Here is a 27110-nt window from a genome sequence, read left to right as displayed (position 1 = left end):
TACGGACACGTTTAATAAGCATGACATTGACACAGGTACAATTACTAAAGCCACACACCCAGCGAAGAAAGAAAACATTGATACATAATCAATCATAAATATGAAGTTCACTGTAGCAGGTGTATATGTCACTTTTCTAACATATAAGATTAAATGCATCCTAACTGTTAAGACACTGAAGGTATCAGACCGTTAAGATAGTAAGGTTATAAAGTTTCTTCTTTAAAAATGGCAAAGGAATAAAGCGTCCAAGTAAACTTCGTGCATGTTCTTTGGTTTGGCTTTCTGGTGAATTTCCTTCTTTGATTATTTTAAGACAATGAGAGGCATGAGCCACGTTGCCGTTCTGTTCTTCCTGAAACCCACGTCGTATGTTCTGAAATAATGTTGTGATTTATCAAAGAAAGAATGGTCATTTTTTAAAAGAGCAGCGAATAATTCAACGTCCAACCCAAATACCAAGTCACGCCTTCCCGAGGTTTCGGCTTTATGTGGGAACCACTCCATAGCATCACTCCACACCAGTTCTTCCTGGAATCGACAATTTAATTGGCACCACTAAGGTTTAGATGGGAGCCTGTATGCACTTTTGGGGAGAAAACACATCTTTACACCAGCTTTTTAAGCCACAGGTGATTACCCAAGACTTGCACTTTAACATCAGTGTCTGGCATTGCTATCTCCCGTGCCCATAAAGGAAACGTTATGTATATCACTGGGCTTTCTAAGAAAACGCAGAGCCTGGAAATCCAGCTTTCCCCTGCTGCCCTTTACATTCCAGCCCCCCACCGGCTACGAGAGCTCACAGGCTTTAACAAAGACTTTCATCCTGAAAAGATCAAAAGGGCTCAAATCCCTGAGACCAAACGGTAAGTCCAAAGAGAGTAGATTCCAGAAAACACCATCCTGACAGCAACCAGCCTCCTGACTGTCCCCAAAGCAGATCCTAGAGTCCTTTCACAAAAGCCTGAAACAATAACCCTGAAGCTGGCCGTGGGAGGGGAGATTCTGCGTAGCAGGATGTCAATAAAGCATCGGGCAGGTGGGACAGGACGCCAAGCACCGGGTGTCGGCTCTCAGGACCCTCTGACATTCAGGGATGACCTCTGTCCCACATGCAAGTCCAGCCTGCTCCCCAGTTCTCCAACCTGTGAGTTATGTGGACATCCTTCAAACAAGTCCCCTTTAAGCTGGAGTTGGGTCGCTGCCTTTGCAACCAAGGCAGCTCTGAGCAAAGCAAGCATGAGCCCAGTTACTCTCACGCCAGGAAATGGGAGGGCAGTGGTTCTCTCCGGGTGACCGTTTGCCACGAAAGCTGCTGTATTTAGATTGGGATAACTTCCAAGTACCCGATGACCCCTAAACCCCTAGGAACAGGGTCAATGACTATCTCCCTCCTGAACCCCCAGTGTCCAGCACAGCCTGACAGTCAGTAAGGCTCCGTAAGTCTATTGGACTGAATACATCATTCTTGGCATAATTCCCGTCTGGTCTATAAGGAAGCGATTATATTCATAATATACATCCAGGGAAGCACACTAATCAGAAGTGATCATGAAGTTCGATGAACGTTCTGGACGTAAACACACCCAGAACAGGACACAGCATTTCATCACCAGCAGCAAGGGCATCGCCACAAGGCCCCTCCCCAACCCCAGCCGCTCCTCCCCAGAGGTGACAGCCACCCCAACACCCAGCACCAGGCTCGCTCACTTTGCCTGCTTGGCACTCCCCCTCCTGCATCTGCTGCCTCCACTCACCCGCGGCCCCCATCGCCCCATGTGGCTGCTTGGGGTGGTAGCCCGTTCATTTCCACTGCTGTGTGGGACCCCGTTGTGCAAAAAGGCCTCAATTTATTTTGTGACGGGCATTTGGGTAGTTTCGAGTTTGGGATACTACAAGCTGTGCTGTGATGGACATTCGTGCACGCGCCTTTGGGTGAACACATTTCTACTGGGTGAACACCAAGAAGCGGGATTGCTGGGTCAGAGGGCTGAGTCCACGGCAAGAATGTGGGGGTAACAGGCTATGGAGCCAAGGGAGACATCATCCTGAAGAGACCGTTCGCTTTCGTTTGTTCTAGTATATCCTGGTGCCTTTGTCTAGGTATGAGGGAGGTGGGAATTCTTCACAGGAAAGGTGTGGAATGGAAGAATGTTCAGGAAGTTAAGGAAGAGTTGAGGTTGGCCAACCCCAGAGAACAAGTAGGGCATGGCAGACAGAGGGAACAGCATGCTTGAAGGCCTGAGAGACAGCGCATGTTGAGTGGTAAGAAGTCTGCTGGGAATAACAAGAAACAGGCAAGTTAGTTCCTCATTGAGAAGGTTCTTGGATGCCACGCTAAGGAGTCAATCATTGACCCCCTCAATCATGAATGCTTTGGTTCATTGTTGTGCTGGATGGAGCCTTGATCAAAACTATTTTAGCGAGAGGACTGGCAATACTGTGAGAACAGAGACAGGGAGCTCAGAGGAGGGTCTGGTCTAGCGATGATGCATGTCCAACATGCATATCCTCTCTCCCTTCCTGCACCCAAGATAGGCATCACTAAACAATCACAGCACTCTTTGCTTCCACCTGGCACTTAGGCAGCCACTACTAATCCTGGCTGCCCGAGAAAATGGCATACTTTTCATCCCTGCTCCGGACTACCGAGAGATGGAATGGACAGGAAATGAAGCTAGGGGGATGGACAGAAGTCAACACTGGTCAGACGCAAGCGTTTGAAGGGCGAGGACTACAGAAGGGACGCACCCTGCTAGCTGGAATGCCTAGTAGGAGTAACGCCACCGGTAGATGTAAATACTGCAGGAACAGCTCTGCAGGGGAGGTAGCAGGGAAGAAAACACGGGAAGTTGCAGAAGGTTAGACTTGAGTGACCTGTGAGCAGCCCAAGTAAAAAACTGAACACTTGAAAAGAGAGAGGTCTGAAACCCTGGCCAGAAAGTTCAAGTTTGGGGCTATGGAACTGGGCTTACGGTCGAGTTTTATGGAAAAAAGTGCACAATGAGAAGGACAAGCACAGCCATGGCCTGACCTCGAGGGCTGCAGGGGAGGCAGAGAACACGCCACCGGAAGAACTTGGCCCGGGGTAGGAGCAGGACTGCGTACAGGCAAAGTAAGACGACCGGATGGCGGCCAGATTCGGACATAAAGGGCCGGGAGTCCAGCCACTGGATTGGTCAACGGCAGCTCACAGGCCTCAGGCAGTAGCCCTCCTGGGGCCTCCGGGCAGAAGACACCGGAAGAGCAAGGTGCGGCCACTTGTGGACGGGAGGCCTGAAGCGTAGAAGGGGAACGGCCAGCACAGAGCCGCTCTTCTGGCCGGGGCGAGGGAGAGTCGATAAATGGTTAAATAACCAACTTCATCGCCCAGCAGCTCCTTCCAAAACAGTGTGGTTTTCAGAAAAGGACTGGTTAACCTCCGGACATGTGGTCTGCCCCCAAAGACGCCGCGAAGCTATGAGATGGCACCAAATGCATTCTGAGCACAGGCACGCTTTCCAGGTAAGAAATGCAAGTCCAGCGTTAGCGCTCGCTCCTCACTCGGAGCCTGGTCTCCATGAGCTCAGACTGGACCGAGGGGCCGGCTGGGGCTGGGCACACCCTGAATCCCTTCAGTGAGAACGAAGCTCTGGGAGCCACCGGAGCCCACAGCACAACCAGAAGCTAGACACGAGTTTTAAAGGACCCTTGACAGCTGAGGACCCCTAAACCCACTTCACTCTGACTCTTCCCACCCAGACTCCTTCCTTTTTCCTACAGGAAGACGATTCATCCAGAAGGTTCTGGCACTCGCAGGAATTCACAGGAGCTGATGTCACAAGGCTGCTCGGGAGGTGATGTTCGGCCCGAGGCTTTGGGATGTGAAATTGATGATGGCTCTGCACTCACTCACAGGTTTAGGCGGCAAGATGAAGGGTGTGAAAGGCGGCCAGAGGCCCGCCATAAACTAGGAGCTCTCGGGACAGAGCAGACATAGCTCCGCGCAGAGGAAATGTCTCCACGACAGACGCGGACGCACCGTGTGCACAGCGGCTCCTGCAGGAAGGGCGCCGGTCCCAAGCCCAGAGAAGGGAGCATCGCATACCAGTCTAGACCGGTAGATGCTGCCAAGACATTTCCTGTCTCCTTGCACCCTGTGTACTCCATCAACAGGTATTTCGGGAGCGCCCCATGGTGGGTGTGGGGGGACCCCCAGCTGTCCTGCTATAGGACACAAGCTGATGAAAAGCCCAGTTAGATCGCAGCAGTTACCTATCTAACCCCCAAACCAGGTAGCAGCCACATAATGTAGAATCAACTATCTTAACCATTCTTAAGCGTACAGTTCAGTAGTGTTGCGTACATTCACGGTGTGGTGCAACCAATATTCAGAACTCTTAATCTTGCAAAACTGAAAGTCTGTCCCCATTAAACAAGTCCCCACTCCCCGTCACCCTCAGCCCCTGGGAACCCCCATTCTACTTTGTCTCTATGGGTTTGATTACTCTAAGTGCCTCATGTATATGGAATCACACAATATTTGTTCTTTTTCGGCTGACTTATTTCACTCAGCATAATGTCTTCAAGGTTCTCCCAGGTTGTAGCCTGTGTCAGAATTTCTTTCCAAAGCTGAACACTATTCCATGTATGCATGGACCATGCTTTGTCCAGCCAGCCAGCCAGCCATGGACCCATGGACCCATGGACCCATGGGTGGCTTCCACTTATTGGCTACTGTGAATAGCGCTGCTATGAACATGGGTGTGCAAATATCTCTTTGAACCCCTACTTTTAATTCTTTTGGATATAGATCCAGAGGGGAATTGCTAGATTATGTGGTCATTCTATTTTTAGTATTTTGAGGAACTATCATACTGCTTTCCATGGAGGTTGCTTCGTTTTATATTCCCACCAACAGCACACACGGGCTCCACACCCTGACCTACGCTTGTTATTCTCTCATGTTTTCTTCCGATAGCAGCCATCCGAATGGGTGAGAGGTGGACAGCCCCCACGACAGGAGCCTTCCCCGGGCCTGGAAGCCTTATCCCAGGTCACACACACGATCTCATCTAATCCTCACAACACCCCTGCTAGGAGGCAGCACACACATCGTCCATTTTACAGATGAGAACATTGAGACTCAGAGAGGTAAAGTCACTTGCCCACGGCCATACAGCTACTCTGAATACCTGTATGGTTTTCAGCACTTGGCCACACTCTCCCTCAAACCGGGAACCACCTTGACCCTGTAGCCATAAAGACAATTAAATAAGGATAGCTCTGAAGTATACCAAACTCTCGGCACACACAACATAGTCACAACACTTTTTTTAATCTTCACCTGAGGATATGTTTTTATTGATTTGAGAAAGAGAGGAAGGGGGAGAGAGAGAGAAAAAAAAAAATCAATCTGAGAAACATTGATCAGCTACCTCCTGCACATGCCCCGACTGAGGCCTGAAGCCCCAACTTGGGTATGTGCCCTGACCAGAAATCGAACCCACAGCCCTGGATGCATGGGACAACACTCCAGCCAACTGAGCCACACGGGCCAGGGCTGTGGTCACAACTTTAATCTCCTTAAAAACCAGACCCAGAGACTGCAGACTGCATCCCGCTCAGGCCCCTCTCTGGTCTGTAAATGTTGCTCTGGCCCAACGCCAGAGTCACTCTTGAGCGAGGCTGACAGCTTGAAGATTTTGTAGCATTAGCCCACCTCCCCATCATACCTCCCTAGCCCCCCAAATCGGGGGCAGGGCTCTGCCTGGCGGAGGGCACACAAGAGGCATTGTCTCCCTGGCCCCTGAACTGCCGCTTCAACTCTCGAACTTTCCACCAAATGCTTGGGCTGCCAGCAAGACCACCTGGAGTCCCAGGGAGAGGGTCTTCAGAGACACCGCGTCCTTGTCAGATGCGGGGGGCTGCGTCCTGCGACGCAGGTGCGTAGGCAAGACCTCTGGCAGCCGGGCTTTTTGTGCTCCGCTTTGCAGGCCGCACAGATGGGGGAGGGGCAGAGAGAATTACTGTACCGCAAGATTAAACACTTCAGTGTCAACATGTGTGCAGTATTGCTCGAACAATGTTATCATTGTGAACTGAACGGACCAAAGGGTTTAGGCGATGGGGTGGGGAGAGGGAGGAAAGATGGGTTTAATTATCTCCAGGGCTGAAGCCAGTTGTTTGCCTAAAAAGACCCAGGCGCTCGCAGAGCTGAAAAGAAAAATGGGCTGTAAGTGTATGTCAATGTTTCCGACATGAACTCAGGGTGCCACCCTTCACCCATGGGCGCCCCATCTGCTCAGAGGGAGGAGCTCTGCCCCCAGGCATCTCTGGGTCCCAATCCCATCCCTGGCTAATTGAAAATGAGGGAAAAGAATGAAACTAGTTACTATTTTCAGCTAAACTAGCAATTGTCAACCAGGGGCAATTTTTCCTCCCCTCTCCCACCAGGGACATGGTTACAATGCCTGGATTCATTTCCTGTGTGCTCCTGGCTGCTGTGGGCAGAGGCCAGGGACACTGCTAAACGCCTGCACTGCATAGGACAGCGCCGCCATCAGCCACGCCGAGATGGGAATCCCTGAGCTCACAGACAAACCTCCACGGGGTCCGAAGCCCTGGGTTTGGCCCCATCTGGGCTCTCAGCTGGCGGGGTGGGACCACAGGCTCACTGGCCTTCAGTTTTTCCTCCTATAACAAAGGGATGGGTTGAATTGGTCTGAAGTCCCCTTTCTCTTCTGTTAGGCTGTCCCCTATAAAGTTGCCAAGATCCTACCAATTTTGACCTACATATGGTTCAACCGAATACTTCGAAATTTGAATCCTACATCTGTGCTGTCCACCATGGCAGCCACTAACCACATGTGTCTACTGAGCACTTGAAATGTGGCCGGTGTGGCTGGGAACTCGACATTTACATCTTATTTCAGCGTAATTAATTTAAAGTGAAGTGGCCGCATGTGGCCAGTGGCTCCCTTCCTGGACAGCAGATACGGAACACTTTCTGCATCACAGAAAGTTCTGTCTTTCAGCCCCGCTCTACAACGTCAACGCACTGACATAAAGAAATGCACGGACATAAAGATGACATAAAAGCCTTATTGCCAACGAGCCTCTCGAAGATGTTCTCAGACACCGACCAGCAGCTTTTTCCTCCGAGAGAGAGAGAGAAAGGAGAAGCTCATTCAGACTGGGCCCAGGATGGACACTGCCGGCTCCGTGGCTCTGGGTTCTGACTGTGACACAGGCACGAGGCGCCCTGCTCAGTCACAGGGCCATGTCGGAGCCTGCCACCGGGTGAATGACATCACGCTGGGTAATCATCAGACCCGCCAAGTTCAGGAGCGCAGGGCGGGGCTTTGCTCTGGGACAGGCCACCGTGGCCCCTTCTCTGGACTGACACAGTGCCTTTCATTTCCTTCCTAGAACGTAACGCTCTCATTATGCTGTTGATTGGGCCATTGACCTGTGTATTAACTGTCTTCTAGGTTTTAACTCCAAGAGAGTAAGTCCTGAGCGAGGGCACAAACACAGGCTGGGGTGTGGGTCCCCACTCGACTGCCCATGGTGCTAACGAGTTGCTCTCATCTGTAAAACGGGAGGAGGAGGATAACAAGACTGACCTTGGTGGGTTGTCTGCCGGCGTTTCCAATTCAGTCCGGACCCCACCCGGAGAATGCTAGCATCGAGAAGGCCCTTGGAGCGCTGGCACACCGAAGGTCTAGAATGATGGTGACGATTGTTGCTGTGTTCTCCACCGCACCATCCACCACACTCCCTTGCCTGGCACTGGGCAGGCTCTCAAGTCCCTTAGTGAAGAGACTTTGGAAACTACCCTACGGGCTCCCTCAGGAGGACAAAACTCCGTCTTGGCCTCACTCAGCTCCAGAAGCAGTAACGATGGGGCAGAGTTGGACGGGGGACCTACAGCCTGGGTTTGAACACAGGCTCTGCCAATCACCACCAGTGACTCAGGACAAGATAACCCACCTCTGGGAGGCTCAGCCTCCCACCCCAATAAAATGGGGCATTAATAGGCCCCAGGCAATGGGGATATTGTGAGGATTTAAGGAGACAGAGGCTAGCACTCATGGGGCCCTGGGAGCAGCCGGGGGGTGAGGAGGACAGGAGGGGGTCTGCCCATACCTTCCCCCAAAGCAGCCAGAGCAGCCTCGGTCAGCTGGGCAGGCACAGCTGGTTTAAGGTACTTTAGAAGCAAATCAAATCAAATGAGAATTTATAATCCTTCCTGGGGTCTGGGTTCCATCAACCTAAACTCATTAGGCCTTGGCGGTGCAGGTGCAGCAAAGGAGGAGACTGTTCTGCGTTTCCTTCATGTCGGGCCCCTGTCTCCCTTTCAAAGTAAGAGTCTTCAAGAGCCTCGTTCATTTCACGTTCACATTTTAACAACCTGCACTTCAAACTCCCAAGCCGAACTACCAAAACACCCTCAAAATTGCACTGTTGACCTTCGAACCTACTTCTGGTAGAGGAAGCAGAATCCGAGATCAGGCCAAAGATTTGTTTTGAAATTACATTCTGGGTCCCCTGCTGAATGTCACCAGTAGAGTTGCAAGCAGACTTCTGGTTCTAAATGAGGTCATCTTTCTGAATCATTGGAAGTGATTAGTGATTTAAGAGAATTCCTGTACAAAGAAACTTACATAAAGTTTGAAAACAGGCGAGACTGATCCATGCCACTAGAAGGCGGGACGATGGTCACCCTTGCGTGAGATGGTCAGGGGGTTCTGGGAGCTGGTCATGTTCTGTTTCTTGATCCAGGCACTGGTTACCCAGATGTGTCCACTTTGCAGAAATCCCAACCGTTCCTGACTCGTGCACGGCTGGTACACACATTGCGCTTTAATAAACAGTTTCATTAACGACGAATTGTGGCTGGCTTTCTCCATGTCCGGTCCTACCCAAGGCATCTTTGTCGCCATAGCTCCTCTTTCATAGCAGGTGCAATCTCTCTGGGGGAGAGATGCCACCACCTTATCAATTTTAAGACATCTTGGTTTCAGAGGCACTGATAGTCAAAGAAATGGGATGTTGTGCTTAAAGCACGTAGCTGGAAAAGCTTTAGGAGGCTTCCTGCTGCCCTCATTAGAAGGCTGTTTACTAACCTGCTCCAAATCCATTTTCGCTGAGGAGCAGTTCAGGATCAAGTCTAAGAGGGAGGGATCAGTAGCTAAACCTCCAAATTCAAATACACTCTCTGGCCAGCTACTCTGGCCTAGCTACTCACATCTCTGTGCTCTGTTTTCTGGTCTATAAAATAGAGGGGTAGTAATAGCCCCCACCAGAGTGGTTGTCATGAAATTATTTTTAATTATCGTTATAATGGCTAACATACCTATAATTGAATAGTAGGTATAGCCCCCCAACCCAGCTACCAGGGGCCGGAGGCTGACTTCCAGCAACCTTGTTTATGTAGCATGATCTACCTTCGACCCAGCTGACTCACGAGTGAGCGTGTGATTTGAGCTGCCTAAGAGTCTCTCTCCAGGAACTCTAGTTGGGTGCAGTAGCTCAACCATGTCATCAAAAATTCAACTTTCTTCTACCTTTTTGCTCTGCTATTGTCTGCGCATTGACATTTAACCCTTAGGCTTGCTGCCTCATGGTCCCAAGATGCCTGCCATGGCTCCACACATCACAGAATCACAGTCAAGGCAGGAAAGGGGGGAAAGGATAGAGAGTTCTGTTTGCTCAGCTGTCACTCATCAGGAAGCAAAATATTTTTCAGAGCCTCCTCCCACCCCATGCTACCCCTAGCAGACGCCCTCTCGTGTCTCACTGGTTGGAACAGCAGCCGTGGTCACCCCAACCTGCTAGGGAAGCTGGGAAAGCAGGTCTGTGGCCAGCCAGACAGTGGTAACTAAGTGAGTGTGGATGGCCACCTTCCCAACAGGCAGGGCAGCGGAGGAGCCAGTGAAGCGAGAGCTAAGAGGGAAGCCGTCAGTACAGAGCTGAGGGATGTGGAGAGAATAACCTGGATTCCCTAAGGACCGTCTAGTTGCTGATGAGTCCTTTCCCAAGGCTTGGGGTGCGTTGATTCCCTTTTGTGTTTCCTCCTTAAACTAGTTTGAACATATTTCTTTTGCCCACAGCCAAAGAATTCTGTTACATGTACTTTGGTTCACACCAAACTCACACTGCCCAGAAACAACCACTGAGAACAGCTTCTTTCCCCTCCCCCAGCCCCCCTTTCCCCCCGCATCTCTTCCAACCAGTGGGCCTAAGGAGAAGCAGACGCTCCCACTTCAGTGTCTCTTGCAAACAGGCCTAGGTACCCCACGTGCCCAGGACCACGCACTGGGAAAGTTCTCCCAGCTGTCAGTGCACCGTCCAAGGCGTGACCAGGGGAGGCCCTTCCGCCAAGCAGCTCTCCACCCTTGGCGAGCAATGACACAGATACTTAAAATGCCTTGAGTATCTTGATCTGTTCATCCTCTACCCCTCGAGAAACAGGAGCCACCTGTCCCACAAGCAGAACTCAGACCAAGTCCCACCCCAGGCTCGGCTTCCTCCCAGGGGACAATGATTCCTGACCTGCTCGGGTCATTTCTAAGAACTTCTGCCTCTTATCTACGGCGATCAGGAGGGTTCTATAGATAAAATACGGTTTGTTTTCAGCAAACAATTGGCCCTTGGCTGGAGGCCCAGTGCTTCAAAGTTAGGGTTAAAGTTGTAACTTCTTACAGGTGTGAGCTTAAAGAGAAACTAAAGTCTCTACGTGGGCTGCAGAGGGCACGCCACCCACCTCCACACGTATTCACAGTGGCACTTCTCTGGACACTTTGGAGACTGGAATAGGGACTCTTATTTATCTGGGCGTATAGTTGAGCCAAATCATATGTGCCAATAACTCCTATAAATCCAACTGCAGACACGTAGAGGACAACAACAAAGAGAGGAGCAATGTACCGTCTGAATGTGGCTGCCCAGCAACCACTTCCAGCACACTTTCCCTCACCCACCTCCCACTGTCGTGGCCAGAGGCCAGTTTCAAACCTTCCCATCTTTCCTTGCAGCAACACCTGGTCTTATGAGCCAGTTTGGGACTTAAGGAGAAGTCTTCTAAAGAACTTCCAGGAAACCAAGAGATAGTCAAGCATGGAGAGGTCACTGGACCCTCCCCCTTTCTCCTGCCTTAACTGTGAGACTGTATGAGGAAGTGATGTCTGGGGCTGCGGCAGCCACCTTGCCACCAGGAGGTAAGAGGCGTGAGGAATTTCAGCATGGTGGAGGGAAGATGGAAAGATCATGGATACCTGAATGATATCACTGGGCTGCTAACCCAAACTTGGAATCACCTCCCTGAAGACTTGCTGTTGTGGGAGATAATGACACGTTTTGAGTGCTTAGGCAGGTGTTCTGTGACTGAGAACAAGTCCTAAATGAGGCATCATTCCTCTCCACAGAAGCAGGGAGCAGGCTTTAGGAGGTATATATCTAGCAGAATCTCCTGTCCCTGAGGGTGGTGCTAGTGCTTCAAGATAAATGTTTGGGTATAATATGGGCCCTAAATGTAAGCCAATTATTTAATCTCACATGCGATGGAAGAAGCGGTAATCTGCCCCAATGCTGGAAGAAAAACCAGCAACAAGGACTTACCATCAGAGACAGAAAGTGTCTATGCCCAACATGACAGCATCCTCAGGGATACCAAAGGTAATTTTCACTGTCCCCATTTTCTGTCCTACCCCCACGGAAGGGACAACTGCACATCACACTTTTTTTTTCAAGTGCCCAGGCCTCTTGTCAAAATCTATCATAGGAGCTGAGTAAATAACATAAACGTAACTTTTTTATGCAAAGCTACTTAGGGAAATGCATAGGCCCAGAATGGATTGAAGAGGGGCCTACGGCCATCCCTAATGGTTTGCAACTGGCGCACTATCGGGACATCAGGCGAGAGTCATTGTCATGATCACAGAAGGGCCTAGAAAAGACTCTGCAGCCAGGTGGGGCCCCAAAGGGAGCTTCCATTTTCGAGAGCTCCCTACCATTATCTCATTAATCCCAGCTGCCCTGAGCCACTCCACATTAAAGGGACATTTCTGTCCTCCACAAATGCATGTGTTGAAGCCCGACTCCCCAACATGATAGCATTTGGAGATGAGGCCTTTGGGAGATACTCCTGGGTTGAGATGAGGTCATGAGGGTGGACCCTCCAGGTTGGAATTAGTGCCCTTATAAGAAGAGAAGGAGGTTAGAGCCCCCCTCTCCCATGTGAGGACACATGCAAGAAGGTGTCTGCAAGCCAGGGAGAGAAATAGAACTGGCTGCTGGGACCCTGATCTTGGACTTCCAGCCCCCAAAACGATGAGAAATAGATACCGGTTGGTTAGCCCACCCCAGCGAGGGTATTTTGTTATGGCAGCCTGAGCTGACCGACCGAGGCCCAGAGCATTTAGGTACCTGCAGTGACTTGCCTGAGGTCACACACCAGTGACCTGGGACTCAAAGCCAGACCTGATGTCCACAAAACTGGGCAGTGACATGTCATCCCTGAGTCTTGGTTTCCTCACACATAAAAACAAATGTGGGAATTACACTATTTGATGAATGACTGGCATGCATGGGTCCTCGATTAACAAGAAGAAATGTCAGTTGTCCATATGAAAGCAGTGAGAGGGGGTGGGGCGTCGGAAATGCCACCCTACGAAGTCTGACAACCAGAGTTCAGGAAAGAGAGAGACAGAGAACAAGTCACAGTGACTGACGGATTGATTGCTTTTAAAACTAGGCGAGCCCACAGTCAAGTGTCTGAATCTGCGGGGTTGTTTGTGCTCTAAGCTGGCAGGCACACAGAGGTCCTGATGGTTAGCTGTTTCCTTAAACCCTGCGTTGATGAACGCGGATGCTCAGCAGCATGAGGCAGCATTCTAGAAGGGCAGGATTCATAATAAGAAAACCTGCTTTGTCTCGAGCCCAGTCAACATAGCCGGGCTTCCCACTTCAGCAGGGGTATCAGCCTGACCCAAATCCCTGCTCTGGTCCCGGAGTAAGCGGGCAGCGCATCCCACCCCCCACCCCAGGATGCCAACAGCTGCATTTGGGACCCACATGGGGAGGCCAGCTTCCATGGCCCACGTTTGGGCCTGGCAAGTGACAGTGTCTCTGCCAGCAGCCTGACGCCCTGCGGGCACTGTGCCCAGCTCTCCTCCTGCCTCTGCACAGGGGACCCTCCCAGAAGCCCAGGAGGCGGGCACCGAAATGAACCGGCGGAGGAAAGGGCACCCAGAGCTCACTAACCTGCCCGGGTCATGAAGCTGACAAGTAGCAGAGGTGGGATTTAGACTCACATGGTCTGACCCGAGCCAGTCTTAACTACCACCTGACACGTTTCAGGAGAATGTTTTGCAAACACAACACGGGTGGGGGCTGCTGGGACGAAGCCAGCTGAGGAAGAGCCAGCCGTGCAACGTGCTCCATGGCCTCTACGGGGATTCATAGCACACGCCCCACGTTACAGGCGCAGAGATGTCTCAGAGGAGGTTTCTGTTCAAATCAGTTTCCTCAGACTGGAAGCTTCTGTGGCCATTCAGGACAGAGGGCATGTGTGTGTCACTGCAGAGGGGCAAAGCCCCCTTCCCCAGGTGGAGGGCACAGACCACCGAAAGCGGGGGTCGGCCAACCTCGACACTGGGCCACACACCGAATAGTCTGGCCTTTGGAACAACTCCCCCGTCCTTGCCGCGTGGAAGTGCCCAGAGACTACACAAACGATGCGGGGGTCCCATAAAGCTTTACAGTCACCGGAATTGGAATTCCATCTCACTTTCACGTTATTAAATAGATTTCTTTTGATTATCTACCATCCTTTAAAGAATGTAAAAACCCTTCTCACTCACAGGCTGCACAGAAACAGACAGCAGGCTGCACCGGCCTGGGCTCCCCGGCTCTCAGCAGCTTCCCTGCCCACCCTCCCCGCTTCGCCCCAAAAGTTACCTGCCCAGAGAGGGGAGCAAGGAAGAGCGGGATTTTTGCTCTATTTCCTCCTGAGGAAAGCTGGGGGAGGATAAAAAAGAGGGCCCAGTTTTCAGGGTGTGTTTGGTAGTCTTTGGCGTCATGGGGCGAAAGGCGCTGTAGAAATGCTTTGATTCCCAGGAGATGAAGCCGACCTTTAGATTTGCCTCCATCTTTGTCTCCAGGGAGTTTCCAAGGCAGGCAGAGCGCTGTTCCCAGGGGAGGGCTCACGTTTTGATTGCAATCTCGCTTCCTCTCAGCCGGAAACCAGCCCCTCCGTCTAGAAAGGCTGCTTTCCCCACTCGCCGCCATGGGCCAGTGGGTCTGAGCAAAGGCTCTCAAATCAGTTTCCAAGTTGGAGAGAAGTTACCCTAAACCAGTGGTTTCCACGAGGAGGTGCGGGGGGGACCGGGCGCCTAGGGGGACATTTGGCCCTGTCTGGCAACACTGTGGCGGCCACAGCTTGAGGGAGGGTGGGCAGAGGCCAGCATGCGGCTTACCGTCCCCGAATACACAGCAAGGCCCACAGCAGAGAACTGACTGGCTGAGCGTCAGAGGCTGGGAACCCCTGAGCTAACCCCCCTAAAAGGGGCACTGCAAGCTCCTAGGGTGTGAGTCACAAGACACCCAGAGACCTCTCGGTCCCCTCCCCCCAATATATTAAGACAACGAGGTGCTCAGGGTTTGAGTAGGTATACGCAAGTAGCTTCATTTATTGTTTCCTCCTAAAGGAAATGACCAGCCGGAGCCTCCACCCTATAAACATTTACTAGCCCGGGAAGGTTTGGAGGCCCCACTGCCATTTTTAAGGGCCTCTCTCTCAACAAATGTTAGGGCAAATCCGGCAGAAAATGGAACCTGAGAAGGGGGAAGATGGTGGGGGGCAGTTTACGAAGTCCAGGACCAAGAGGAAAAACTGAAAGGCCTAAAACGACCCCCTGGCCCCCTCTCTCACGCTCATAAACCAATGACTGCTTTATCCTGGGCTTCTTCGGAACAGAGATGGGGTTTTAAAGGTCTCCGGGCGCTGCCGAGTGGCTGGCTGGCTGCGGCCCCGGCATGTCGGTGGGCTGTGCACCGATATGTGACTGGCCTTTGGGGTACGGCACCCCGAACACACTCTAGGACCGGCTCTGGGTTCCCAGCTCAGAAACAGGGCACCACCGACAGCCACCTCCCCTCAGCAGGAGGGTGTTCTAGTTCGTTGGGATGTGGGAAAATGTATCACAAAGAACGCAGAGAACACACTAACAAACATCAGGCACCCACAACTAAGAATGAACAAAAGTTCATAGCGTGGGTGCTTTTTTCTTTCTTCTAAATAAACCTGATTTTAGAATAACTTTAGATTTACAGAAAAACGCAAAGATAGTACAGAGTTCTCTCTCGCCATGTTCTCCCCAATGTACCCTGGGGAGACTTGCCAAAGCGAAGATATTAACATGGGCGCGTCACTATTAACCAAGCTCTAGATTTTTTTCGGATTGCCCCAGCTTTCCACTGATGTTCTTGTCCAGGATCCTACCCTGCACTTCCCAATGGTTTCTTGTTGTTAGAGAAAACTTGACAGGAACAGTCGGAGTTTATTTCAAATGTCTCCCCAACCCCATCCCTTTCCTGCCTCCTGGAGGCAGCTGGGGTGAGTCCTGCTGCCCACGTTTCCATGGGTGCATGTGTATGAACCCACAAACCATACCCAGTATTATTTGGGGCCCTTGTGTGCGTGTGTTCAGACCCTAAACATCCTTCTGCAAATTGCTTTCTCCCTGGACATTCTGTTGGAGTCTATGTTAATACATTTTTTTAAAAAGTCCTCACATTCCATCCTGGTTTATTACAAATGGAGAAGTGAATGTATTACAAATTTATTTCTCCAGTCCCCTGACTGTTGGTGATTTTGTGCTATTACAAACAATATGCAATATTTATTCTGGTGCAGGTGGCAGTATCTTGAGGAATTGCTGTTAAATATCCATCTCTGGCTGCCTCTGGGATTTCCCCGTGTAGGAGCCCCAGTACATGGCACTCGGGGCCCTCTGCCCGGACGGTGATGTTTAAGCCCTAGAGACCGAGGAGAGGGCGGTTATCATAAGCAGGTGGATAATGAAGCGGAAAGGTCTGACCTGCTCATCTCTACCTTACTCTTCAGAGCTCCAAACCACGAAGTTGAGATCAAGGGCTCAGCGTCTGTTTGGGTCTCATGACTACTCTCTTGTGGCCCCTACCCCATCCGCATACCCCCACAGGGCCAGGAGCAAGCGCGATGCCTTTCTTCTTTCAGCAAGAGCTGGGTTCAAATGCCGACCCCACCGTTACTACTACAGAAAGGCCTCAACTCAACCCTCCCCCTTTTCCACTGGGACTTTCCCACGATGCACTTAGATAACGAAGGAGTCTCTGAATCCAGTCTCCAGCTTCAGCCATGCAGGGTCCTGCCTGGACCAGGAAGCGCCTCTGAGGCCAGGAAGAAGCGCAGCTCTCCCATTCAGGGCGAGACTTGGGCCGCACACGCGCCAGCCAGGCCCAGCACCTCTCCGGCCCCGACCAGAGTCAGGCTCCGTAATTCTCTGGGTAGTGAACCCCGCAAACTATAACTAAAGCTTGCTTTTACTGAAAGACAAATCCTAAAGAGGTGAGTCATTTTACAAGTGGGACTGGAGAGAAGTGGTTATTCTTGCTGAACCACGTGAATACCTCAGTGACGCGGGAGCTTCTACAAACACTGGTCTCCAAAATGGGGTGCGAGCACTTGGGAGGGCAAGAGGGATCTATCGAGATACGGGATCTATCAAGATACAATTACAACTAAGTAGATTTCAAGAACTGATGGACATCAGGGAAGAGGGAAATGTACTAGCTGAGCCTCAACAACAATCTGCATAACTGGAGGATGAGATTAAAGATAAGGATCTTCTTTCAGTAACGCAGCCAACGGCTCCCTTGTTCCATGTCCACCTCTTCATCCAGCCTTCACCTGTGATGGTGGGGTGGTCACTAGTGCCATTTCCCAAGTTCTTTCTGGTGCTCCCCGTCCCAAGCCAGGGGTGGAATTGTAACCTCCTACCCACCTTGGGTCAGGTTTGACCAGGTGACTAGCTCTGACCAATGAAATGAGAGCACAAGTGTTGGGTCACTTCCTGGTGGAGATTTGAAAACCCCAGGCACAACGCACATAATCTTTTTCCTCTGGCACCGTATAGTGACATTCAAAGGGTGGCAGCTCCATCAACCTGGGAAGCTTGGAGCCATAACTTAAATTTTTTAAAAAGTAAATTATATTTTAAGAGAACAACAAACCTACTGAGTTTTAAACTCCTGAGATTGTGGGGTTTTGCTAGGACAGAATACATCCAACAAACCTACTGAGTTTTAAACTCCTGAGATTGTGGGGTTTTGCTAGGACAGAATACATCCATTTATGTCAACTAGACAAATGAAGGACTAAAATGATCAAAACTTAAGGGCCAGACCTTTAGCTCACTGATCCCAAACTGCTGAACCATGAAGATCAAATTACATCACATTGAAAATTTTAGTGATAGCAAAATTAGTTAAATTTGTCTCATTAACCAAAATTAAAATACTTGTGTTAATGATTAGTTAAAATGTATATTAGGTAACTTGAGAATTTTAGATTGCTGGGTGGGAGGGGGAAAAATGGTGATGGATGGAGATTTGACTTGGGCGGTGAACACACAATTACAGTGCATACATGATGTGTTGTAGAATTATGTATAATTTTGTTAAACAGTGTCACCCCAATAAATTCAATTAAAAAATAATTTTGGATTGTTTTTATTTTTAGTGCCTTCTAGTTAAATTTCTGTTTCAATCTTTGTTGTATATAGTACAAACTATCCTAAACCAATAGTTACATGATTTATTCCTGTTTAGGGTATGTACTCAAAAATTTATTAGTGGGGCCCTGGCCGGGTAACTCAGTTGATTAGAATATCGTCCAGATAAGCCAAGGTTGTGGGTTCAATCCCCAGTCAGGACACATACAAGAATCAACCAATAAATGCATGAATAAGTGTAACAACAGATCAATGTCTCTCTCTCTCTCTCTCTCTCTCTCTCTCTCTCTCCCTCTCTCTCTCTCTCTCTCCCTCCCTTCCTCTCACGCTCTACAATCAATAAAAATTTTTTAAAAAGTAAATTATATTTTAAAAAATGTATTAGTGGGGATGCAAAGTTAAAAATATTTAGCAAATGTTTCTTAGAACATTTTCACCTCATTCACATACACACGCAGCCACTGTTTGGGCCTCTCCTCTCCATGAGAATCCTGCGAGGCAGTGCTAGGGCAGGCGAGTAACAATGTCTGTAAAAACAGTCAAGAAAAAAGTCCTTTATCAGAGGCCAAAACACAAGTCATGGAAACCACAGAGTAACTCGCCTGCCTTTGTGTGTGTGTGTTAAATTGCCGGGCAGATGAGCATGGGGACCATTAAAGGGCCATCGGAGGCTGCCTGTCATGCTACATGCTTAGATTTTTTTTTTTTAACTACATGAAAGCAAGGCAGAGGCTGGTGTTACAAGACAGTACAGGCCTAACGCCAATGCTTAAAAACATGCAAGCCCTCGATTCTGGAAACGGTGCAATTCTTTATTCACAGCCACATGTAATTAAGCCTGACAACAAAAGACGGAAACTTGAAAGCTACTCTGGGGAGATAAAGATGTGAAAGAGTAACACGTGACCTCAAAGATGCAGGGAAACCTAATACTCACTAAGTCAGGTTTTTCCAGCAGTATAGAAGGAGCTGGCGGGAATTTGTGGGGAGCCCTGAGAGAGGAAGGCCACCCCTCGTCTCGGGCCCCGGAGGAGGAGGAGGGCTCGGCACCCTCCGGTCTCCAGAGGCTTCTAAAGGCACTGAACCCACAGGGCTGTGGCGGCCTGACCGCCGCTGGGGGAGGGGCGGCCTTGCACCTGCTCCCATAAAAAGTGGGGAAGCTGTGCCGCTCTGTTAATGAATGCTTTGGGCTTGTCGCTCCCTGGAAGGAAAAGACAATTTGTACTTTGACCATTTTCCAGAGCGGGGTGGGAAGAAATACTTCAGTAATGTGGTTTTTTGAAATTAAAGCTTTTTATTTTGGAATAATTTTTGATTTAGAGAAAAGTTGCAAGACAGTACAAAGAGTTCCTTTACAGTCAGCACTCACTCAAGTTTCAGTTTCCCAAGTAGTAAAAATTTTAAATAGCCATAGATGCTAAAATCGAGAGAAAGAGTTAGCATTACCTTCGCCTTATCCTCATATAAGTTTGGTGTGCTCATTCAAATCTCACTGGGCTCTGAAAGAGGAGGGAAACGTGCCCTCATTTGGGGCCATTCTCTTGACATCTTTAAGATAACATGGGTGGCTTGACCTCAGTATTTATTATAAGATTAAGTAAAGTGAAATTTGGCCCTAGCCGGTTGGCTCAATGGATAGAGCGTCGACCTGTGGATTGAAGGGTCCCGGGTTCCATTCTGGTCAAGGGCACACATACCTCGTTGCAGGCTCCATCCCCAGCCCTGGTCAGGGCGCCTGCACGAGGCAACCAATCGATGTGTCTCTCTCACATCGACGTTTCTCTCTGTGTGTCTCTCCCTCTCCCTTCCACTCCCTCTAAAAGTCAATGGAAAAATATCCTCGGGTGAGGATTAACAAAAAAAACAACAACAAAAAACAAGGAACCAAACTCAGAGATGGTAAGTCACTTGCTCAAGGTCACACAGGCAACATGCGACCCTAGTGGAAACAGACACGTGGGTTTAAGCTGTGTCTAAAGAGAATCACTGTGGATGCCGTGCCGCTCTCCCTTGCCAAGTCACACCCTCTGCTGTCACCGAGAACTTCCGTTACACGGCAGTCAAGCCCCCCAGCCCCCACTCCATATATCATACAGCATTAGCTGCAAAGTGTCAGGAAACTTGGCCAGGCAGCCCCAGCATCAGCACGGGCTGGGAGCCTTCACTGTGAAGCCCTTTAGAAAGCCGCAGTTGGCAGCCCCGCTCCGGCCTGGGAACAAATTCACATTGGCATTCCAAACACAGGAAAGGAAGGAAATTGGAAACACAGTTTATACTTGGCCAGCCCTTTGAAATACTGTACCATGCTACCGACATCAATTAATGAAAAGCAGGGTTGTGCTGAGAGGCTCTGGTTTGGAAATGCATTAACACACGTTAAACATGTTTGTACAGGAACCGGATTATAAGCACCCTGGCTCCAAAACAATAAAGCAATTACCCTAAAACTGGTGCTCTCCGAGTTGTCATTAATTCAATCCACTCCACGCGGATCAGCAAAGGCTTTGCGCGGCTCCCCACAATGCCTCCCAACGCAAATGTTGAAAGGACGGCATCGCACGTGCTCCTCGGGGTTTCCCATAAGTAAGTGTCAAACGCCCTGCGCTCCTCCTGTCCCCCCCAATCATAAACACTCCGCGTCGGGGGTGGGGGTGGGGGGAGAGCACGCAGCGGCGGCCCTGGTATTCATCCGCACTGCCCTTTGCCATGGGGTCCGTCCGCGCAGCTTTTCACTGGTGAAGGTTAGCTATGGAATATCTGTTCCATATTAAGAAATACCAAATCACGCATTTGTCAGATATTATTTGTCAAATGCCATTTGCTGCAAAACCTGGAATTTTGCAGCTGAGCACACGGCTCGTACTGGGCGGTTCACGTAACCCCCGCAGTCGGGCGTGGGAGGGCGTGCAGTGCGGGAACCCTTCCGATAACCTGTTCCTGCAGCTGGGAAGCAGAGCATGTGAAGCTCCGTGTAAACGAAGTGCTGTGCCGTGAGCTGCCCGTGCAAAGGACCCGGCGTGCTGGGAGGACGGATGCAAAACAACCGGAGAGGCGAGGGCCCGCTTCCCAATTTTGCAAGAACGCTTCAGGGAAAAGATTTTAGATACGGCGTGAGTGAATCTCAGCATGTCTGGCTGACAATGAAAGAGTCGGCTCGTTTCTTGAAAGACTAGCATCCTCGGGCGCTGCACCCGCAGCCATACCCACCTGCATCCGGCATCCAGGCTCGAAGCCGCCGTTACTGATGTCACCCACCGCCCTGCTCCCTGGCCTGGCCCTGGTGACATCACCCCACAACTCCGTGTTGATCTGGGATCCATCAAGTCGAGGCAATTTGGGTGTGTAAAGCTCAATGTGTTATCATTTTCACCACACATTAACAGTTTCTATGTAAATATTGGTATTTCCTCACCCCATGAAGGCGAGAGGAGGCAAATGACACCGGCACGTTTGGTTTAAACTAATTAAAAGCAGAGGGTCATGCAATTCAATATATTGATTTTACCAGTGGGACTTAAATCTTTTATAATAAGTGTACACAGCTGCAGGGCTCTCCCACCACCACACTTTAAAGGCTAATCCTCACATTCCTTCTGACAATACATGACAGGTCCCACACATCCCTGCCTGTGCCCTAACCCCAGCGACACTGCCAGAACGCATTAAGACGAAGCGTGGCGGCGACTTGCCAAAAACACAGCCCCCAGCCAGGTCTGAAGAGTGACTGTGAAAAAATGAACGTGGCCAGACATTTGGTGCAAAGGACTCTCCATTCAAAATATTCAGCTGGTGAAACGGATGGGCAGGCTGGGGAAGGGTGGGGGCTGGGGGAGTGTTAGGACACGCTGATTCTTGCCATGGGCCAAACATGACCTTACCCAATAGGGGGAAAAATTAAAGTAATGGGGGTGATCAATCAACTCAGATGGACTCTCCCTGGGATGAAGTCATCACTTGTCTCTGAGTTCACGGCCATGTGATGCGCGCTCACATCGCAGGCATTCCGGTGGTCAGGGCCCGAGCGCCAGCTGTGTTTATCTCAGCGGAGGCTGAGCGCCTGCTCCCCGACAGAAGGCCCCGAGCTGGAGCTGCATCCCAGGGCAGTTTCTCCTCTCCACGCACTCAGATCCTGGTCCCTGGGAAGCCCTGCAATCCGTTTGTATCTGGGGCCACTCCCCAACCGAATGACAAGCCCGGGATAAAAACTAAAAATAGCCACCCAAGCTGGCATCCAGGGCTCTGCCTTAACCTGCTTCGGTTCCAGAAGAGAAATACAAAGATCAAAAAAGTTCAAATCTGGGTCACATATATCCTAGGGAGAAGGGAGGGGGGGGAAACGATCTTTGATTTATAGAAGCAGGAAAATGAGGTTTAAAAGAAGTGATTTTGAAAGGGTTACTAAAAACACAGCTGTTGGTGCACTCCTCGAGTGAAGACTCTGCAGAAAGAAAGAAGGAAGGAAGGGAAAGCCTGGGTGACATCTATATTAACCTCTGGCTGCTTCCCAGCGAGGGCCGGCGCTCCGAGTGCTGGAATGTGGAACAGCCCCTTCCAAATCTTAACACAAGCCAGGTTACAGCTGCACAGCCTGCAGCCGGCTCCCTTCCCGCAGTTCTCCCTGAAGGAAAGTTTCAAACTGTAACAGAATCTTTCTCTAATACTCTACAGTGGTAGGGCCTGTTCTTAAGGGGCAAAAGGAGAGATCTTAATGCCAAACACTTGTCAACAAAAAGGATAGCCAGATGGTACAAAGGAAAAGTCAAACAGCAAGGCCTCTTGCTGCTCTTCAGCTGCATTCACAAAAGCCACTTTTATACATGGGGTCCAATAATGATAGGTTTCCAACTTTCTCTCTCTCTCTCTTTTTTTTTTTTTTAACTTAGCTTCAAAGATTAAACGAAGTTGGTTGCTTCACAGGCTGGAACCAGAGATAAACATGCATTGCACACCCCTCATGCCAGCCGGCTTCTTTAGAAGTTTCCAGAAGAAGCTGCTGAATTTCTACAAAGAAAGAATGGGGCTGGGGGGAGGGGCCAAGGTATCTGGGGATTCGTCTACAGAGTTCACATTGCCTGGGGACTATTTAAGAGAGGGTAGCCTGTTTTGAATTCCAAAAATTAAGTCTACACAGAGGGGCTGGGGGCTTGTTAATCCAAACCAGTTTACAAATCTCGCCTTTGAACTTAAGGGGCCCAGGTTGGGAAGATGGGAGTCTCAGTCCCGCGGCTCAACCAGCATCGCACTGGGCTTTATTGTTCAGGCTGGTCTTTGTCATGAGGTTCGGTCTGAAGTCCTCATTCTTAGCACCTGGTTTTGTCATAAATTCTCCTCTGGTTCCCTCTTTAGTTTAGATCCCAATCAGCCTGGCAAAGAGCTTGAATTCCGAGGACTTATAGGAACAAAACCCAGTTTGGCTACAGAGAGAAGGAAGAACAAACGCACCAGGTCTGCAAAAGCCTTCAGAATCCAGGCAGAGGTCTCGGCCCTGCAGGACGGCGAGGGATCAGTGCAGGGAGGAGGGCTGCGAAGCGTCAGCCTCCCCCCACGATCTCCACCAATGGCCTCTCAAGCCCCCCAGGTTCCCTGCATGGTCACCAGCAATGGTGTGATATGGATAAGCGACATTTTCTCACTCGTAGGTGAAGTGTGAGACTAAACACATCTTTAGAAAACGTTGTAGGTTACCAATCAATATGATTTGCAATCCAAGGGAAATCATGTGCTTTCTCAGCAAACTCAGCTTCCAGGCACGTTTCCTACGTGGACCACCCCCCCACCCTTCCCCCCGCCGCCCCCAACCCCACTTCCACCCCCAAGCGGCTCCTGGGGAGGAATTCCAGGACCACAACAGAATGGAAGGGACAGGCAGTTTATTCCTGTGCAGAGCAGAAATAGGTCAACCTTAGAAGCATCGACGGAAGAGTCTTGCCAAACTGCAGTCGGGTCTTCACCCAACTAATTTCCTCAAGTTTTAGGGACACAGAGAGAAAGAAAACAAGGTCAGTGCGCCCTGTTAAAAAGCTACTCTGCCATCTAATTTGGAGTGATGTTCCAGAAAGCAAAACCTGAGAAAGTCAGGACTGCCCCACAAAACCCAAAGCCAGCCCGGCTGATTAAGAGGCTCAGACAAGCCGGTCTTTGTCCTTTCAAGATGAAAGAAATGGGACTAAGGGGGTTGAAAGGTGTGTGTACAACCAGAGGAGGAAAACCACCCAGTCCTGGCCTTCCCAAACAAGCTCCAGCTTGCTCCCACCATCAAGGGGAGCGAACAGCCCTGCCCCAAGATCCCCAGGGGCACCCAGTTGGCAACCTAGTCCTTCTCCAATGAGGGGGGTGGGGTGCCCATGGCCCTGCTACTGGGTACTTTTTGCATGGATTTGCAAAGCTAGGGCTTACAAATACCTTTTTAATGACCCCAGCCAGGCTCTGAAGGCAGCCGCTGGGACCTGCTGCATTCACTGGGAGTCACGGGTACCCAAGAGAACACAGAAGGGGATGCCATAAATCCCAGCCAGAGCAAGGGGCTTGATTACCCCAACTTCAGAACAGCTACACGCCTCTGCTTTATTTTACTTATTTACTTGTATTTGAAATTTCTTCTTTAGTTTCTGGTATAGGTCATACATACACATTTTAAAAAATCACACAGACACAAGTGCAGACAATGAAAGATCAAACCTCAGTTTATACTCCCTAAGCCCCAGCCCCAGCCCCAGTCCTCCCACCCCACCGCCCCCACCCCCACCCCACCGCCCCAGTAAAATCTATTTCCAGTTCCTGGCGTCTTCTTCCAGTGGGAAGGGATGATATACAAGCACCTTATGTAACCCCACTGATCTGCACCTTGCTTTTTTCCACCTCATACATCTTGGAGATTGTCTTAAATTAGGACATATGGAGCTGCCTCCTTCTAACAGGCTGCTTAATATAATTTAAACTTTCTTGAAATTATTTTGGCATCTAAACCCCCCACCCCTTGCTCGCTGAGACTCGTTTCACTATTTGACTTTGGCTATTATTAAGGACAGACAATGGTATTCCGGGAACCCCGGGGACCTTATCTAAAGGGGGAAGCATTAAGGTTGAACCGGGCTTCCCCAGCCCTCCATCCACGCCCCCAGTGCCCGGCGGGGGGCTTGAGTATCATTATTTCCATGTTGACACAGCGCCCCTGGGCGTGAGTTTGCTGTCTTGACTCGGTTCGGATTTTCGCAGCAAGTTACACATGTAGAATGAAAGCGGCTCAGGAAACAGCGCTCTCGGGGCGTGTTATCTCGGAAACCAAATATTTGATCATCAGCCCTACAGAGCGCTGCCGGGGGTTAGTTTGAGCAAGTCTGGGGAGTGTGCGTGCACAGATGGAGGAGGCGGCGCCCCGCCGCAGCCTCAGCTCCAGCCTCGGGTCTCCGGGGCCGTCGCGGCTCCAGTCCGGAGCCGGGTCCCCCAGCCGCCCGGGGCAGCGTCTGCTCAGAGATCCCGCGCCATCCAATCGCCAAAAGCCGTGGTTTGCACGCCACATGTGATAAACGCTGAAAATGGATTCTGCCCTCCCGGGACCTATCATTAAATATTTAAAATAGAAAGCTCGCAATGGCAACGTTTCTTCCCCAGCTCCAGCCAGGAGAACTGAAAGCGAGGGAGCGCCTGGCGGCCAGGAGAAGGGCCCCGGGCGCTCAGGGCGCGCAGCGTGCTAGGGCGGGCGCGCCGCGAGCCGACAGGTAGGGTAGGACTTGCCAAGGCGAGGAAGGGGGCGCGACGCCCACGATGCCAGGGCCAGGCAGGACTGAGAGGGGCCCGGAGAGGGCGGGAAGGCAGCTTCGCCGAGCAGGGCCCTTTAAATCCAGGTAGCGCGGGACGCGCCGGCCCGGCACAGCTCACATGACCGAGCTCCGCGCTTTGAACTGCGCCGCGGCCCGCCTGGCGCCTCCAGCCCCAGAGGTACCGCCGCCAACTTAACCCGAAGGGGCCTTCGGACCAGTCCTTCTCTCCCCCAAAACTCCCACAGGCCAAAAGAGCCTGGCTCGCCATACCTGGCGCGCACAGCGCGGGGTCCACAAGGACCCTGGGGTAGGAGAATCTTGGCCAGGAACTGCGATTTGCAAAAGGCCAGAGTGGAAAGGTGGGTGGGGTGGATGTAAGAAGTGACCCCCCTCTCCTCCCAGTTCCAAAACGCCTTCTGACCGGCCTGCTCGCACTCACCTAGGTTGACGAAGCTCATGACCATGTCGGCGTCGGTGAGGAAGTGGCTATCTTGCAGGCTGGCTAGAGGGGGACCCTGTGTGCTGAAGACCGCCTTGTAGGGATAGGAGAAGCCCTGGCCGTCGGGCCCGCCGCCCTCCTCCACCGCCATGGCATTGTATAGGTCCAGCATGAACATGGGCGCCGAGTTGTGCTTGCCCTGGAGGTGGGGGCGCGGGCGATGGGGCAAGCCCAAGATGGAGAGGATCTCGCGCTGCATCTCCCGCCGCTCCTGGCTGCGGAGGCTCCGGTGGATGAAGCTGGAGTGCACCTCGTTGTCCAGGCTGAAGTCGGCCAGGGCGGAGCGCAGCAAGAACAGGGGCGCCCAGAGCGCCACGAAGCTGTGAGGCGCCGCGGCGCGCAGCGAGCGCACGTGCATCGCGCCGGCTCTACGCGCGACCGGGGCTCCGGGCACCCGGCACCGGGGCCCGCGCCGCCCCAGGTGGCGGAGGGGAGCAGGCGGCGGTCCACGCCGCTCGGTCACTTGCAGCAGACGGGTCCCGCGGCGCCCGCGCCGGACATGGCCCCTCCCCGCCCCCCTGTTCTCTGCCCGGATCCCCTCCCCCGGCTCGGTGCTGGCCCTGGGGCCCCTCGCCCCGCACTCGCCCGGGCGCACCGAACGGCTTGGAAACCGGCTCGAGCGAGGAGCAAGCAAGGAGGCGGGCACGGGTGGGAGGAGCAGCCAGCAACCCTAGGAGCCGGGTGAGCGAGCGCCGGGGAGGCGGCGAGGCGGCGGCGGGCGAGCGCTCCTTTTCCCGCTCCTCTCGCGCTCTAGCCCTCGGGCGGTGGCGAACCACCCTCTTTCCAACTCCAGCGCCGAGAGCAGGGGCCCCAGGTCGCTCTCCAGGGCCTGCGTGCCCTTGATCGCTCCAGAAGCCGCCTCGGGAGCCCCAGAGTGGTACGCGCTGGGGCCTGAGAGAAGGAGGAGGAGGAGGAGGACGGGCTTCCAGGGGCCCCTCCCGCGCCCGCGGCCTCCCACCTGCCCTCGGCCCCGCCCTCCCCCCCAGCTGCGCCCAATGGGTTCATTCATTCCTTCTGGAGCGCTCTACAAATATTTACTGAGTGCCCCCGGGGTGCCCAGCGCCGGGCCCGGCGCCACGGGGGTGCGGA

At 51.6% G+C, this 27110-nt stretch overlaps 1 protein-coding gene across 1 annotated transcript in view; it reads right to left on the bottom strand.

The window, feature by feature from the left end:
- The window catches only part of BMP7 (bone morphogenetic protein 7), a 77047-nt gene extending 50137 nt beyond the window's left edge, over window positions 1–26910 (bottom strand). Inside the window, exon 1 of the mRNA XM_079784387.1 lies at window positions 25962–26910. Within this exon, the coding sequence (XP_079640513.1) occupies window positions 25962–26379 (418 nt within the window). The 5' untranslated portion in view covers window positions 26380–26910. The remainder of the gene's footprint in view (window positions 1–25961) is intronic.
- Window positions 26911–27110: the final 200 nt, after the last annotated feature.

This window comes from Cnephaeus nilssonii (genome assembly GCF_951640355.1).
Source record: "Cnephaeus nilssonii genome assembly, chromosome: 11".
In the NCBI taxonomy this organism is placed as follows: Eukaryota; Metazoa; Chordata; class Mammalia; order Chiroptera; family Vespertilionidae; genus Cnephaeus; species Cnephaeus nilssonii.
Note: the sequence above shows the minus strand (reverse complement) of the source record. Positions and strands in the feature narration are given on the sequence as shown.